Raw genomic sequence first — 16,584 nt, 5'->3', positions numbered from 1 at the left:
CATGGTATAATAACAGGATGCAGTACAGGTTATCGGGTCATCTGAGTTCAGTATTTTGCAAGTAGTTGCAAATATATACATTGGCCTTATACAGCTATAAAGTTCCTCACATTTCGATATCACCTGAGCCTGCAGCGATGAATCTCTGGGTCCTATTTGATCTTGCGTTGAGCTTCAAATCCCACCCGCTCTCCAGCACCAAAATTGCCTCTTTCCACCTCCTTTAAAGTCACTCGCCACCATGTCTACTTCACCCCACACCCTATGTTTTGTCACCTCGAGACTCGACTTCTCCAATGCTTACCTGGTTGGTTTCCTGAACTCCACCCTACTAAGCTCCAACTTGTTCAAACCTCAGCCACCTGTGTCATGAAATTCCACTTGCATGTCACAGCTTTTCTCTTGGCCTCCACTCGCTCCCTGTCCTCAATGTAAGTCCTTCAGTGACTCCTGCATCAATTTCAAAAGCTTTGCCCTCGTTTAGAAGTTCCTCACTCATCCCACCCTACCTTTTCTAACCTTCTACTCCCTAGCTTCTACCCTCTGGTCGTCCGTGAGCCATTGTGAGTTGGCCACGCCTCTGGCCTTTCAATTCCAGCCTATTGTCCAATATTCCCCCCCCCCCCCCCAATTCCACAATCGGTGGCAGAGTCATATTCATCAAATCTCTGCATATGGAATTCTCTCCCCAGCCCTCGCAGCTTGCCATATCTCTCCTCATCTTCAAAAATCTCACCCTATCTCCAACTGCACCTTCAATCACTTCCCCTAAATTCTAACTCCTGCTGGTCAGTTTTACCTCATTCTCAGTGATATGCTTTGGGGTATTTCACTATATTAGAGACACTATATAAGTGCAAGTTGTTAGATTTGTTAGGTTCTGACAAAAGGTCATCAACCTGAAACACTTACTATTACTGCCTGACCTGCTGACTATTTCCAGCATTTTCTGTTTTTATTTCAGATTTCCAGCATCCGCAGTATTTTGTTTTTGTGTTGTTAGATTTAATGCTTTGCACCTAGTGTTGTTAATAGTCACGCACAGTGCATCCAATATAGACGCTGCTAAGTCTCAAAAGGCTGTACCAAAATCCAGAGTTGGTCCCAAACCCTTTTCTTTTTGTTTTGTTCTCTTTTCCCACCTACCCCTCTTAAGTGTCACTGACCTAGATGCTATCACACCCACCTCTGGGACCAAAGGTTGAAGCCGCATTCCAGAACTTGACCATATAATCTTAGTCGCCGCTCCAGTGCTGTACTGAGGCAGTGCTGCATTGTCTTGCCATCCGTCAGTTGGGACATGGAACTGAGGCCCAAGTGCCTGCTCCTACGTAACAGTCGCAGCAAAAGTAATTTCGGAGAAGGTTATTTTAAAATGATACGGTTTTTGGAATGATTCGCATACAGCATCTACTGGTGATAGACATGGTAGTGTAATACCTGGCATATTTTCCCAAAATCCTGGGGAAACCCCACAAATGGAGATGCACATGTGAACGTGATTTATCTTTTGTTTCACCTTTGCAGGGCTGCTTCAGGTAGAAGGAGGAGGGCAACTGCTGAGCACTCTACAGGCCATGGAGGTTAGCTGTGTGATAGAAAATCAGACAATTCCCCACAGTGTGACCTGGAGGAGGAGACAGGCCTGCGTCGCAGGGCAGCAGATGGTATGTGATATTCCTGTGTTCTTCTGTAAGCTGGTTGGGTTTGGAAAAAATCGACTTGTTAACTAAATATGGATGAATTACTCTAGGTTTCCAAATAATTGAGTGTATGTATCCAGAATTACCATGAGCATATAGCAGGCTTAGGTGTTCCTGTTGAAATTTCACTAAGTATTTAAGAAAGTAGCACATGAAATTGTTGTCTGCTATCTATAAAGTCCTACATTGATGAAGATGTAGGGACGCTGCAGTTGTCCATGTGCCCTTGGGTGAGAGAGGAGAACAATTTAGCCTGGGTTCTGCTCCTGACTATTTGTTGTCTTAAAACAATGTTCTGTTTGTTCACTTGAGTAGTAACGAGTTTAGTCTTCTGGTTATAATCATTTTATTCTTTAACTTCAACATAGAAAGCAATTTACAACAGTATAGTCACAGATAGAACACGCAAACCTAGGCATGGGTCCTTTCGTGTTGCTTGAACAAAGGAAAAAGTTTATATTGATACACTGTTTTATCAAGCTGGAGCAGGCTTTGCCTAATATGGTCGTCTCTGGCTACTGCACAGTCTAGAGACATAAGTCTGCAACATACATCAACAACGTTAGAAGTATGTAAAAACACTGTGGCCTTGCTGTGGTAAGCATAAACCTTCTAGTCTCTAGATTTTCTTGGCATACTATAACATTTCTAATCTAAACATTCTCTTACAGGAAACTTTGTGCTATCCGGAGGTTGAATGTCCGGCAACTTCGATCTAACGGCAGAAATCAGCAGCCGTTTTGGTTAGGTTTTTTTTCTTCTCCTAGCATTCTTTTCACAGGCAGGCTCTGGAAAGCATCTTTGTAGCTTAGCAACAGCTTCAGAGACGCTTCCAAGCTACTGGGCCGAGTGTTTACAAGCTGTTGCTAAGCAACAGTGTTTGTGGTCAGATACGGCAGGCTCTAGAAAGCGTCTCTGTATCTTAGCAACAGCTTCAGAGACGCTTCGAAGCCACGGGCCGAGTGCTGACAAGCTGTTGCTAAGCAACAGTTTTTGTTGTCAGATACGGAGATGAAAAGCTCCTATCTGATAACATTGACGCTGGTCTATCCGGAAGTTTTGAGGCAACGGCAGCAGCTCGGTCCCGTGGGTGCCGGATAGCACAAAGTTTCCTGTATATGAAAATATCCAAGGCCGGTTGGCTGTGAACACCGGCTGTTGCTAAGTGAAATCTGTGTGTGTGTGTGTCTCTCTCTCTCTCTCTCTCTCTAGTGATACCAATCACATTTTTTCCCTGTATCGAATGAACTAAACATGAACACCTTTCAGAAGTGGAATTAACCAAATTCCATATGCCAACATGGCCTACTTTTATAAAAAAAAAAAAAAAAAAAAATTCCCAATGGGTTACGTTGCCTCTTCGAAAGTGTTTTATCCTTCTTGTCTTTCAATAATTCTGGCTTCCTCTTGGTGTCCTTGCTACCTCCTTACCTTTCCTTATAATTTCTATGTCCCTTATCGACTTCCTTACACAGTATAAGGCAATAACCAGCATCTCTAAAGCTATTATATGTGCTCTCACCTATCCCATTTGGAACAGTCTAGCCCAAGGATGTAGTTCCACACTAGATACTACTTGGGGGCACGGTGGCATAGTGGTTAGCACTGTTGCCTCACAGCGCCAGGGACCCGGGTTCAAATCCGGCCTCGGGCGACTGTCTGTGTGGAGTTTGCACATTCTCCCCGTGTTTGCGTGGGTTTCCTCCGGGTGCTCCGGTTTCCTCCCACAGTCCAAAGATGTGCGGGTTAGGTTGATTTGGCTATGATAAATTGACCCTTAGTGTTAGGGGATTAAATACGTGGGGTTACGGGGATAGGGTGGGATATGTGTCGGTGCAGGCTTGATGGGCCGAAATGGCCTCTATCTGCACTGTGGGGATTCTGTGATTCCCACCATTCCTGATTCCCAAGTCTGGGGACTGCCTGTTCTGTCTCTCTATTTGTCTGAATCATTTGCACTGTGTGTTTCTGGGATGTCCTAATTGGCTCAATTCTGACCTGTAAAGCCAGAGACGGGAGGTATATCGTGTCCCATATGTGGAATGGCTCGTATGGCTTCATCTTCCAGAGGCAGCCTCATCTGTAGATAAGTGGCGTTATGATGATGTACCAATGCTACGAGTGTTTCTTGTTGGAATCAAGCAAAACTGGCCTTCCAGTATGGGGCATCGGGCTGAATCCAGTCATATGGGTGGCCGTGGTAGTCACACAATCCTGTCTTTTTCCTTTATACGTGGTATTAGTTTGGTCTTCGCCCCATTTACTTATCCCAATCTGACATTTTGGTGATTGTTTGTCGAGGATGAGCCCACAAGCTGGAACAGTCTGTTGATGGACTACGTCACATCTACAAACCCACGTTGTCCCTTTCCAGAGTGCAACACTGCATACCTGATGCTATCCAAGTTCCTCCCTTCTTAATCAGATATCTTGGATATTCCTCATACTGTATATGGATCGGACCTAACTCTTCCACCATTCCAATCGATTCTACCCTATACACCTTCCAAGGTTTTGTTTCATTTTCATTTTTCCTTAACAAAGGCAAGACCAATCCCACTGGTCTAATATCTTCACTTCAATCCCCTTCCCTAGGGGCCAGAAACGCCATTTCCACTTGTTGCATCACATCATAGTCCCATTCATTCTCTGAATTAAACCACCTTCTCATTTGTTTCTCATGAATAAACAGAGGCACCTCACGTCTCTTTATTTGATCCATTTCTTTCTGGATTATGTTCATCACAAAAGCCGCACGCAGGCTACACAATACCTCTCGTTGTCTCCTGCTTTTCATTGGCCTCATTATTATTATCTATTAACTGACTCATTCTCTTCTGTACTTTGCCCAATTCTCTCTCTAACTCCTCAGGAGATAATAAGGTGTCTTGTTCCACGAAATCATCTCCCCCTTGGTTCATTTTGGATAAAATGTCTTTCAATTGCTTCATCACCTCATGTTCCCACATTCCCTCTATATCGGCTCGGTTCATTCCAGACAAACCTGCTGTTGCTCCTATGCCCAGCCATTCCATTAGCCCCCTCTTCCTTCGTTTCTTACCCTCCTTATGCCTATCTTCTCCCAATCTGACTCTTCGAATCCCTTACGCTTCTCTCCCTCCTTTTCCACTGAGGCTTGCAACATTCTATGCATGATATCTATCATTACATTGACAAAGCTTTTTGGATATGTCCAATTTCATATTCAATAACACTGGTACAATCTCAAAACGGACATCATTACATAGTACAGTCCCGGATTCGATGACTTCGAGTCCGTTTTTATTTGGGTTTGGTCGTTGGGGTGGGCAGGTATAATCTTGGGAACTTGAGTTGAACACATGCTCAAGCTTTTCCTCAACATCTGTTCCATTAATATCAACAACCTTTCCGGATACTGCAGTTAACTAGCTAGCACTGTCCATCGCGGAGCGTCCCACTCCTAGCGCCTCTTTGGGAAAGTTAGCTTTCCAGATTCTCGGCTAGTTCAAGGTTTGTTTCAACTCACTGTAATTAGCATTCATTATTAAGACTCCTTTATACGGGATCCCCAAGTCCCTTATTTTGCTGCTGATAGGTCCTTGAGTTCTGATCCACTTAAATGTGATCTTAGTTACAGCGACAGTATTATTTCCCATCCAACAACATGGTATTTGTAGCCCATCCCCTTCTGGTACTTGCACCCTCCAGTTGTTTCATCACTGGATCTGTCCAGCCCGACCAGGCTTGTTATACAATTCCATCTTCTTTCCAGTTGTTGTTTCGCGCTGGTAGAGGTCAGCAGTAGTACAATGACTCTCCACATCCTGCTCCTGTTAAAATAAAATAAAACCAAATGCAGCATTTATTCTGCACCGTGTTATCTGACCACTTGTTCTTGTACAGTTTACACTGATCGCCATGATACCATACATATTGTGGTTTCTTCCCTCACTTCCGAATGGCCAATTTAAGGTTTGTTTCCCCCAATTTGTCCATGATTTCATACGGACCTTCCCAATTAGCCTCCCAGGCCCCCCCTTTTAAAAATAAAAATGTAAGTATGACTTGATCGCCAATCAAGTAGTTAATGCAGTGGGTGGGGTGGTCGTCCCTGGTGGTGTTAAAATGAGTAGCACCCATCTTCCCCGCTGCACGGAGCAGAGCGAACTCAAGGGATTGTTGGAGGTTCTGGAGGAACTGGTTATAGATCTGGCGAATAGAACCTCATTTGGATGTGCAATTTGCATCTGTCAGCCTGTCATCAGCTCAAATGGACTGTAGCCCGTAGAGCTCACGAGTGTGGCGCGGATGGCCATTAGAATACCAGGCAAAGCCGTAACCCAATCAGCATTGGTCTTAACCAGATCATCAGTTCTCTGTATGACAGCTTTTTTCAGCTCTGCTCTGAGTGCGATGAAAGCGTTCCACCATCCCATAGACTACGGGTGGTCGGGGATGTGGAAATGTTCCACGCCAATGGACAAGGCGGCACAGGTGTTGCATCACTTCTGCCTTAAAATGTGATCCATTATCACTTTCGATCCTTTTTGGAAAACCCCATCTGGTAAAAATGTGCTCCTACAAAATCTTTGCCGTGGTAACCACATCATTTTTACCGTCTGGGAAGGCTTCGATCCACCAGGTGAACATATCTATAACCACTAAGATAAACCGAAAGCCCCCTTCTGCTGTGGTAATGGGCCTGTATAGTCGGTCTGTAATGTGTCCCATGGACCAGTATTCAGGTGGGAGCTACCCATCGCCACCTTTCGTTTAGTTGGGGCTGGATTCATTTGGGCACAAGTGAGACACAAAGCTCGGTGATGCTGAACATCCTGGCACATCATTGGCCTCCAGTAACAACTGTATAGCATATCTATAACCCAAGAAACGGAGGCATGTCCCCCAAATTGATGCATATACAGAATCAATTCTTTTCTGAGACAGAGAGGGGTGACCCATGTCAGTTTGGGGCTATTGTTGAAGTTTCGACTGTTCAATAAGACTCTGTGAAACAAAGTGATCGTCAAAGGCAGACTTTATTTAACTACTTGCTAGCAAGGGGAGCAATCACGTAGGCAAAGGCTATCGTGACTTCTCCGAATACATGGACAAAAACACCTCTTTTTATACACAAAGATCAAAACCTTTTATCACATGGTATAGTATTGAGAGACACAATTAATAACATTAAAAAGAGATGAGTAAGGAATGTTTAAGGTCAACAAGAAGATGACTAAAGGGTCAGCAGAGCCTCGGTGTCTTAAGATAAGGTTAGCCAATAGATAATCAAAAGTCATGATGCAGGAATACCTTTAGATAAAGTTAATTAATTTTATACAATGGAGACGGTTTGTCTCTCACTTTGGTTCTGGACATTCATATGAATGTTTACAGTACATGTCCTTCGGTTATCATGCTTTTTGTTCTGCTAAGCTTATCTTGTTTACTGGAACTGCTTAGCCTGCAAGCTACAAAGGAGTCACATCCTCTTCCTTAAACCGCTTCCTAATATGGGCCTGCCCGTTTCCCCTTATGTTATACTGTGTGAAGCCATTTTGGCCTGTTGAAACAGTTCCAGACTCCATTTTAATATAAGAGAGTATGTGTGCTTATTTTATACTAATATGTGTGGATATATATTTCTATGCTGATGCACTTCTACATTCCCCCATTTTGTCCTACCTAGGACAATATAGCCCACATTAATTCTTTCAGTCCCTTTTGTCGGTCCTCGTGCCAAATTTAAATTTTGGCCTAAGGATACCGACTTCATTTCCGTTTTGACCATCCCCGGGATAATACCTGTATGGTTATAATTGGGTTGATACCATCCCTGGAAGGTGGTCAGATTATAACCTGCTGGTGAAAGCTGGAAATACATCTCGTTAATGCAATACAATAATTTAACATGTTCTCATCCATTTTATGGATGTCCATTTGCTTAACCGTAAGTGGCGCTGAAAATGGCAGTCTTAGGGGTCGTCCCATAACAATCTCATGTGGCGATAGTCCGGTTGTCCTGTTAGTTGCTGCTCGCATTATCATCAATGCTAGGGGTAATAGTTCGACCCATTTAAGTCCAGTTTCATTGCAAAGTTTAGAAAGTTTATTCTTCAGTCCCCCGTTGTACCTTTCTACTAATCCTGCAGATTGCGGGTGGTAGCTGCAGTGAAAATGTTGGTTGACCTGTAAAGCTTTACATAATTCCTTTATAACGGTTCCAGTAAAGTGTGATCCGTTGTCGCATGAAAGTTGCGTAGGTATTCCAAACCTTGGTGTGACTTCTTTCAGTAAACATTTCGCAACCGTTACGGCATCATTTTTCCTACATGGAAAAGCTTCCACCCATCTTGAAAACATGTCTATGATTACTAATACATATTTGAATCCGAGACATACAGGTAGTTCAATAAAATCCATTTGCAAATTTTCAAAAGAGCCTGATGGATTTGGGTGGGAGGCAGCCTGTACTTTCTCTGTCTTGCCTGGATTCATTTCCTGGCAAGTGGTGCACCTTTCACTAATTTGCTTTACGACTGTCGTAATTCCTGGTGCATACCATGTTTGATTAATATAGTCTGCCATCCCCCCTTTGCCCGCATGCGTGAACATGTGAACGCATCGGGCAATCCATGGAATTAAAGATTTAGCAGCCACCATACGGCCATCCTGGTGAACCCATACCCCTTCGGGTGTTTTAAAACAGAAATCCCTTGCCCAACCTAACACTTCGTCCGAATCAGCCTGTGACTGGAAGGCTAAAACATCTTTAATCGAAGGTGGGTCATTATCTGATTTTTGCTGACGCAGTGCAAAGACTGATACTTGCAGCCCTGTATTGGACAGAGCTGCTGATTTAGCAGCTTTGTCTGCCCGATCGTTACCCAATGATATCTGATCCTGACTACCTGTGTGAGCCTGACATTTTATAACTGAAATTCTAGCGGGACACATCAAAGCTTTCAGAAGATTATTGATTTGTTCCACATTTTTAATGGTTGATCCTGAAGAGGTTAAGAAACCCCTCAATTTCCAAATCTGTCCGTAGTCATGAGCGACTCCAAAGGCATACCTGGAATCAGTGTAAATGTTGACTGATTGGCCTGTTGCTAGTATACACACTCTTGTAAGGGCAAATAGTTCTGCTTGTTCTGCTGAAAAGGACTGAGGTAGTGAGTATGCTTCTATGGTTGTGTGATATGGCGTATCCGGCTTTAGGTGATCCCATTTCATCTCTAAAAGCCGACCCGTCTACATAGTATGTCAGGTCGCTGTTAGGAATGGGAGTCTCTGTTAGGTCTGCCCGAGGCTTGGTCACTAATTGGGTGACTGTTTCGCAGCAATGTGGGATTCCATCTTCCTCTGTGGGTAACATTGTGGCAGGATTGAGAACTGAACATCTCTGAATTACGAGGTTGGGGTTAGATAGTAATTCAACCTCATATTTACTGCTGCAGGCTGACGTCAGATGTTGGGTTGCACATTTCGTCAATAGTACTTCAACTGAATGTGGCACAAACAAAACAGTTCGATGATTAAGTGTAATACTCTGAGCTTGTTTTGCAGCATAATAAGCGGCTGCCAAAATTGGCAAGCATCCAGGCAGACTACGTGCTACGGGGTCTAACTGAGTACTAAAATAGGCTAAAGGTCTCTGTTTATCTCCGTGGGTTTGAGTCAAAACAGACTGGGCGAATCCTGCTTTATTATGCACAAAAAGATTGAACTGTTTCTGATAATCTGGTAGCCCTAATGCTGTAGCTGACAACAAGGCTTGTTTTACATTTTTTAAAAGCGTCCTTTGCCTTTTGATTCCAAATGAGAGGATCTTCCTGTAGTGGCATAGAGATATCTAGCAATGGTCTGACTAGATCCGAATACCCCATAATCCATTGTCGACAGTATCCCGTTATGCCAAGAAAATGTTTCAGTTGTTTAGTGACAGGCAATGGTGCTTCGTAAATTGCTTTTACTCTGTTCTGTGTCAAACAGCGACTATCTCCACGGAGTTCATGTCCCAAATACTGCACTTTCTCTGATACAAACTGCATCTTGGACCGTGATATTTTATGTCCCTTTGCGGCCAAGGCATGCAGCATAATAAGCGAGTCGGTTTGACATGACTGTTTATCAGGCGAGGCTATTAGTAAATCATCGACATATTGGATTAATGTGGACCCTCCCGTAAAGATAACGTCCTCTAGATCATGCCTGAGACTTTGAGAAAAGATTGTGGGACTTTCTGTATAGCCTTGCGGTAGCCTTGTCCAAGTATACTGTGTTCCCTTGAACGTAAAAGCAAACAGGAACTGCGAATCTTGGTGGATAGGAATGCTGAAGAATGCTGAGCATAAATCAATAACAGTGTAGTATTTTGATCCAGAAGGAATACTAGTTAGAATTGTGGCAGGATTTGGCACAACTGGATAAACTGGGAGTACTGATTCATTAACTGCTCTTAAATCCTGCACTAGTCTCCATTTCCCACTTTCTTTCTTTTCGACAGGAAGAATCGGTGTGTTGCATGGACTCTGTGTCGGGACGATTATTCCCTGTTGCAACAAAAAGTTAATGACAGGCTGAATTCCTTGCTCAGCTGCCGCTGACAGTGGGTACTGGGAACGCCGAGGCAGTTGAATGGATGGTTTTAGTGTAACTTTATATGGTTTAGCAGTTAACATCTTGCCGACCTCATTTGGATGGTTAGACCAGACTTGCGGCGAAACCTGATCAAGCAATTGTTGTGTTTCCCTTGGGATACTTAGAGGTGGGTTTTCTTGTGTAACTTCATATAAAGGACACATAATGCATCTTTCGGTAGGGATGTATACTTGCAGTCCCTTTTTTTGAACAAACTATTGTTGCTTGCATTTTGCACAGTAAATCTCTTCCCAATAGGTTCATAGGGGTATCTTCTGATAAGAGGAAGGCATGTTGACCAGAAAAACTGTCTGTCTGTACTTCTAGTGGCTCTGACCACGTCATTTTTTGTAGGGCACCGGAGAGTCCCACGCACGTGACCTCTGCGTCAGTGCACGGGGTTCCTCTTGCGTGTTGCTTTGTTAGCAGCGAGGTTGTGGCTCCGGTGTCAACTAAGAATGGGACTTTTCTACCTTCTACTTTTATGGATAAAACTGGCTCTTCCCTAGAATTTACTGAAACTGAAGGCAACTGTGTCGGGTGGGTAACGGTTGGGACTTTGTCTCTGCGTCATGCATAGTTTTGGCCTGGGGGTCCGAATTGTTCTCCAATAATTTGACCTCCCCAAGGATTCCCTGTTGTAAAATTTGGTTGCGGATGAGTGTAAACCTGGGCTTGGGTATTTATATTATTAGGTGCGCTTCCCCAGCCTTGGTTTGACTGTTTTGGAAGCAGGCAGTCAGACTTCCAGTGTCCGATCTGACCGCAGTTATAACACGCAGAGTTTGTGACTCTTCCATTCCACTGTCCTCTGCCAAAGCCTCTCCTATTACTTCCTCCAAATCCTCCCCTGTTACCCCCTCTGCCCCGTCCGCCTTGCTGACCTTGATAACAGATAGTGGTTTTGGCAGTCGGGGTTTCCACAGCCGATTGTTCCATAAAGAGAGAAGCCTTATTCTTTTGGTCTCTATTCCTCTCCTGGATTCCTTTCAGAATTTGTGTTAATTCGGGGGTTGTTTTATGTCTCCAGTCTAAGCAGACTAGAGTCAATGGTTCCCTAAATTCTGATCTGAGACCGTTTACAAGGGCGTTAATCAGGGGAATTTGATAATTTTCCTTAGCCATCCCGGAATGTTGTCCCATGATTAATTCTATTCTTTCAATATAATCCTCAACATCCTCGTCCTTTTTTTTTTCGATTATTTTTGACCAATTAATTCTTTTTGGGAATTTAATATGCATTGTTCTATATAACTCAGTCCAGAACTGCTCGCTTGGTAGTGTTTCTGGATTCCAATTGTTGTTGGTTTTATGATCATTAAAATTTTTAAATCCTTCTTTGCCTTCGGTTAACAAGCGATACTTTGAATCTTTCAGCCAAGCTCTAAACAACTGGTCAGCATCCACAATGGTGGGTTGATGGCAAATAACGATGCTCTTAAGTTCGTTAATTGTCTGTGCTTCCTTTTTCCAATCTGAAAAGGCTGACCAATTTACTGCTTTTTTTCCTTTTCTCTGCGGGTCTCTAGTTATGAGGCAATTCTCTAGGCATGTTATTCTGTCTAAATTAAAAGTTCCATCTATAGGAAATGGGTATTTGTCATTCTTGGTCCATTTAGACCATTTAGGTAAATCAATTGTGGATGATCGGCCACAATTTTGAAAAATATGGAAAGCTGGGGTTCCCCTTTCGGGGACCTTGCTTTCTGCAGCTCCCATCCTAGTTAGTTCTTAATTTCCACTAGCTGCACTTGTTCTGGGTCGCAAGTTTTACCCTCAACCCTCTTACGACCCCTACAGGCTGACCAAAGTACCGAGAGCGATGAACAATAACATACAATAATAACAATCAAGAAAATACTAAGGAATAACTTGAAGGTCCAAACAGGTACACAAAAGAACTCAGACATAAAATAACATAAGTACAGTTATGCAGGCTTTCTACAAAAGCTAAATTACAATCCGACAGTTTTCTCGATCTGCGTGGTACGCTCTACAGATCGAGGCCTTATTTTACAAGCTTTTAACAACTAATGACTGAGTATCACGATCCTAAGTGCCTTTATGCCTCTCCGCCCACTTCAGGGTCCTGACCTTCACGTGGGGGATTTCCCCTCTTAACAACCGGTCTAAGGCTGCGCGTTTGAGACAGGCACTTCCTTGTCCTAGTCGATCAACTCAGTCACTAACAGTTTTCCTTTAAATCTTTACAAATTTTACATATGCATATAAGCGTTATTTTACAAAACAGTTGTGTTTTATTTGAATTCTTATTCTATACTTATCCTTACTCTAACTGCCTATCTGTCCTTCGGGATTACTAGGTAGTCCCTTCACAGATTACGTCACTGTGCACTCTCTGCCTATCCTTCGAGCTAGTCTCTTCACAGGCCCTCTGGTACCCTTATTTCTTTCTTTCTGTGTCTATCCTTCAGGCTAATCCCTTCACAGTACACTCACATATATTCCGGAACTCAACCTGGTCGCGACCTTTCTGCTGTCTCCCTTTGTCCGACAGTTTTGAAACCTGAACCGGCAGTATCCTCCTCCTTTTAATGTCAAGATAAAAGAAGCAAAAGGTTACACAAGTTAACTCAAGTTCCAAACACACATGAGTCTTAACAGATCGCAGTGCTCCCGTCGGAAGTAACAGACTACACCAACTATGTATCTAAAGAGAAATCCTTTTCTGTGAGAAAACCTCACTTATGGCCATTCAGGATTTGTCGTTAGCAAAGTATGGTGTCCTCGTCCGTGACTTACCGAAAGGCAGCAAGCGATCTCGGTGGAACCTCCAAGAAACTGTCGAAGTTTCGACTGTTCAATAAGACTCTGTGAAACAAAGTGATCGTCAAAGGCAGACTTTATTTAACTACTTGCTAGCAAGGGGAGCAATCACGTAGGCAAAGGCTATCGTGACTTCTCCGAATACATGGACAAAAACACCTCTTTTTATACACAAAGATCAAAACCTTTTATCACATGGTATAGTATTGAGAGACACAATTAATAACATTAAAAAGAGATGAGTAAGGAATGTTTAAGGTCAACAAGAAGATGACTAAAGGGTCAGCAGAGCCTCGGTGTCTTAAGATAAGGTTAGCCAATAGATAATCAAAAGTCATGATGCAGGAATACCTTTAGATAAAGTTAATTAATTTTATACAATGGAGACGGTTTGTCTCTCACTTTGGTTCTGGACATTCATATGAATGTTTACAGTACATGTCCTTCGGTTATCATGCTTTTTGTTCTGCTAAGCTTATCTTGTTTACTGGAACTGCTTAGCCTGCAAGCTACAAAGGAGTCACATCCTCTTCCTTAAACCGCTTCCTAATATGGGCCTGCCCGTTTCCCCTTATGTTATACTGTGTGAAGCCATTTTGGCCTGTTGAAACAGTTCCAGACTCCATTTTAATATAAGAGAGTATGTGTGCTTATTTTATACTAATATGTGTGGATATATATTTCTATGCTGATGCACTTCTACACTATCCTCATGGTATAAAACCTCTTCATGTAGGACAAGCGAGTTCTTACTCAGTGCCAAGGGCTGGGGAAGATCCATCCCGTGGCGTATGGCCTCTTTAGCCTTTACCACATCGGGGTCAGTATCCTGCCAGGTTTTCTAATCCGGTATGACTGGAGTCTGTCACACTGGTGCCAGCGGTTGTGAGGTAGGTGGTTTCAGTGGAATCCATTTTATAGCTGCTTCTCTGGCCAATTGATCAGCCACATTATGATGGTCGCGTTCTTGGCTAATTCCCTCCCGCTGATGGGTTTTCACTTTACAAATGGCAATTTGCCCCGGTCGCTCACTGGCGATATCCCAAATCATTTGGAGTTCCGAATGATAGGCGAGTGGTTTACCTTCTGCAGTGCAGAAGCCACGTTTTTGCCAGATAGGCAAATACTGAGGGAATTGCACACAAATGAACTGTCCGAATATATAGTGACCTTCCCCATAATTGTCTGGAGAGCTGTAACTATAGTAATAACTTCGGCCTTTTGGGCAGAGTGCTGGGGCGGACATTTAATGAGGATACTTCGAGTGTCCTGTGGAATCCAGCATACAGCGCCTGTATGGTATTGTCCCTGTTCATAAAACCTGGAACCATCCTCATAAACACGAGTGGAGCCCACCAGTGGTATGGTTTTAATAGGTCCACTAGATACTACCTCTTCCACTTTACAGGCATGGGGTGCTCCCTCATACTGCAACATATGAGCCAATTGGTAGGTGTGGGAGTGTCGGACCGTAATATTACTGCCCAATTCCAAGATCCATTCTTCTCCACCGCGCCGAGAACACTCCTTCCACCTGGCCCTTCACTAATAACACCACTGGGCTATGAGGGGTGTGCAAGATTAACTGATTAAATACTACCAAATATTCCGTGTGCTTGACTAACCAGTGGCCCCCAGGATCTGCTTAGTACAGTACATTGTCGTACGATCTATCCACAGGGGAGAATGTACGTGAGAAATATCCTACTGGGATGCACCTTCCGTGCACCTCTTGCATTACCACAACAGATATACATTGCTCTGAAACGGCAGCTTCCATATTGTAGGCCTGAGGGGGATCTGGAGCTCGTGTGAGTGCCTTTTTACGATTTTTGAATGCCTGATGTGATTCGCAGTCCCAATCCTCAAGGGTGTCCTCTTTACCAGGGTTGCCCTGTAGATAGCGATACTACGGGGCTGCTATCTCAATGAATCCTTCGATAAACTCCCGACAAAATCCCACAATACCCAGGAACGACTGCAAAGCCGTAACCGTGTGTGGTCTTGGTAGTTCCGCTACCGACTGTATCTTGGCTGGATCCAGGGTTTTTCCTCCCTGTTCAATTTTAACACCCAAAAAAGTTAGTTTTCTGCATAAGTGCAGCTTTTTTCAGATTAATTTTAAATCCAGCCTCTTCTAAGAGGCTCAAGACTTCCTCCAAGAGGAGGTAATGACTGATTGCAACAATAAATCATCAACATACTGAATCACATCATCAGGCTGTGAGCAGGACCACAATATGTCTGACACACACTGATGAAATAAAGTGGGTGAGTTGTGAAATCCCTGCCCGAGTGTACTTTGTCTCCTGAAGGTAAATACAAATTTGTACTGACTGTCTGGATGCACTGGAATGCTCCCGAGTCCACTGAAAATGTCCGTGGTGGAATAGACAGTGGCAGTGCCCCGTAACTTGGACATCACCTCAGGGTGACTGGCTACAGGCGGGGTACGCTTATTTAGCTGACGGTAATCGACAGCCATTCTCCACGAGACAATGTTCTACTGGACAATACTCCAGGTGTGGTCTCACCAGGGCTCTGTATAATTTCAGTAAGACATCTTTACTCTTATACTCAAATCCTCTTGTAATAAAGGCCAACATACCATTTGCTTTCCTAATTGCTTGCTGTACCTGCATGTTAACTTTCAGTGATTCGTGTACAAGGACACCCAGGTCCCTCTGAACACCAGCATTTCCCAATCTCTCTCCATTTCAAAAATACTCTGCTTTTCTATTTTTCCTACCAAAGTGGATAACTTCACATTTCTCCACATTATATTCCATTTGCCATGTTCTTGCCCACTCACTTAGCCTGTCTATATCCCCTTGAAGCCTCCTTGCATCCTCTTCACAATTTACATTCCCACCCAGCTTTGTATCATCAGCAAACTTAGATATATTACATTTGGTCCCCCCATCCAAATCATTGATGTGGATTGTGAATAGCTGAGGCCCAAGCACTGATCCTTGCGGTACTCCACTAGTTACAGCCTGCCGACCTGAAAATGTCCCGTTTATTCCTACACTCTGTTTTTTGTCCGTTAACCAATCCTCAATCCATGCTAGTATATAACCCAATCTCATGAGCCCTAATTTTGTTTTAATAACTTCTTGTGTGGCACCTTATCGAATGCCTTCTGAAAATCCAAATGCACCACATCCACTGGTTCCCCCTTATCTATTCTGCTAGATACAACCTCAAAAAACTCAAATAGATTTGTCAAACACAATTTCCCTTTCATAAATCCGTGTTGACTGCCCAATCCTATTATTTTCTAAGTGCCCTGTTACCACGTCCTTAATAATAGATTCTAGCATTTCCTTACTTTTGATGTCAGGCTAACTGGTCTGTAGTTCCCTGTTTTCTCTTTCCCTCCTTTCTTAAATAGTGGGAACAGTCCCAGAATCTATGGAATTTTAGAAATTGATAACCAATGCATCCACTATCTCTATAACCACCTTTC

The 16,584-nt window shown here is 43.4% G+C and overlaps 1 protein-coding gene across 1 annotated transcript in view; it reads left to right on the top strand.

Moving 5' to 3' along the window:
- The window catches only part of eme1 (essential meiotic structure-specific endonuclease 1), a 92,874-nt gene that overhangs the window by 10,321 nt on the left and 65,969 nt on the right, over positions 1 to 16,584 (top strand). Inside the window, exon 3 of the mRNA XM_085963199.1 lies at positions 1,528 to 1,667. Coding sequence (XP_085819325.1) covers positions 1,528 to 1,667 — 140 coding nt within the window. The remainder of the gene's footprint in view (positions 1 to 1,527; positions 1,668 to 16,584) is intronic.

Source organism: Somniosus microcephalus, chromosome 21, assembly GCF_052327205.1.
Source record: "Somniosus microcephalus isolate GS21.2 chromosome 21, FLI_Smic_1.0, whole genome shotgun sequence".
Taxonomy (NCBI): Eukaryota; Metazoa; Chordata; class Chondrichthyes; order Squaliformes; family Somniosidae; genus Somniosus; species Somniosus microcephalus.
The sequence above is the reverse complement of the archived record's forward strand: the minus strand, read 5'-3'. Positions and strand labels throughout refer to the sequence as shown.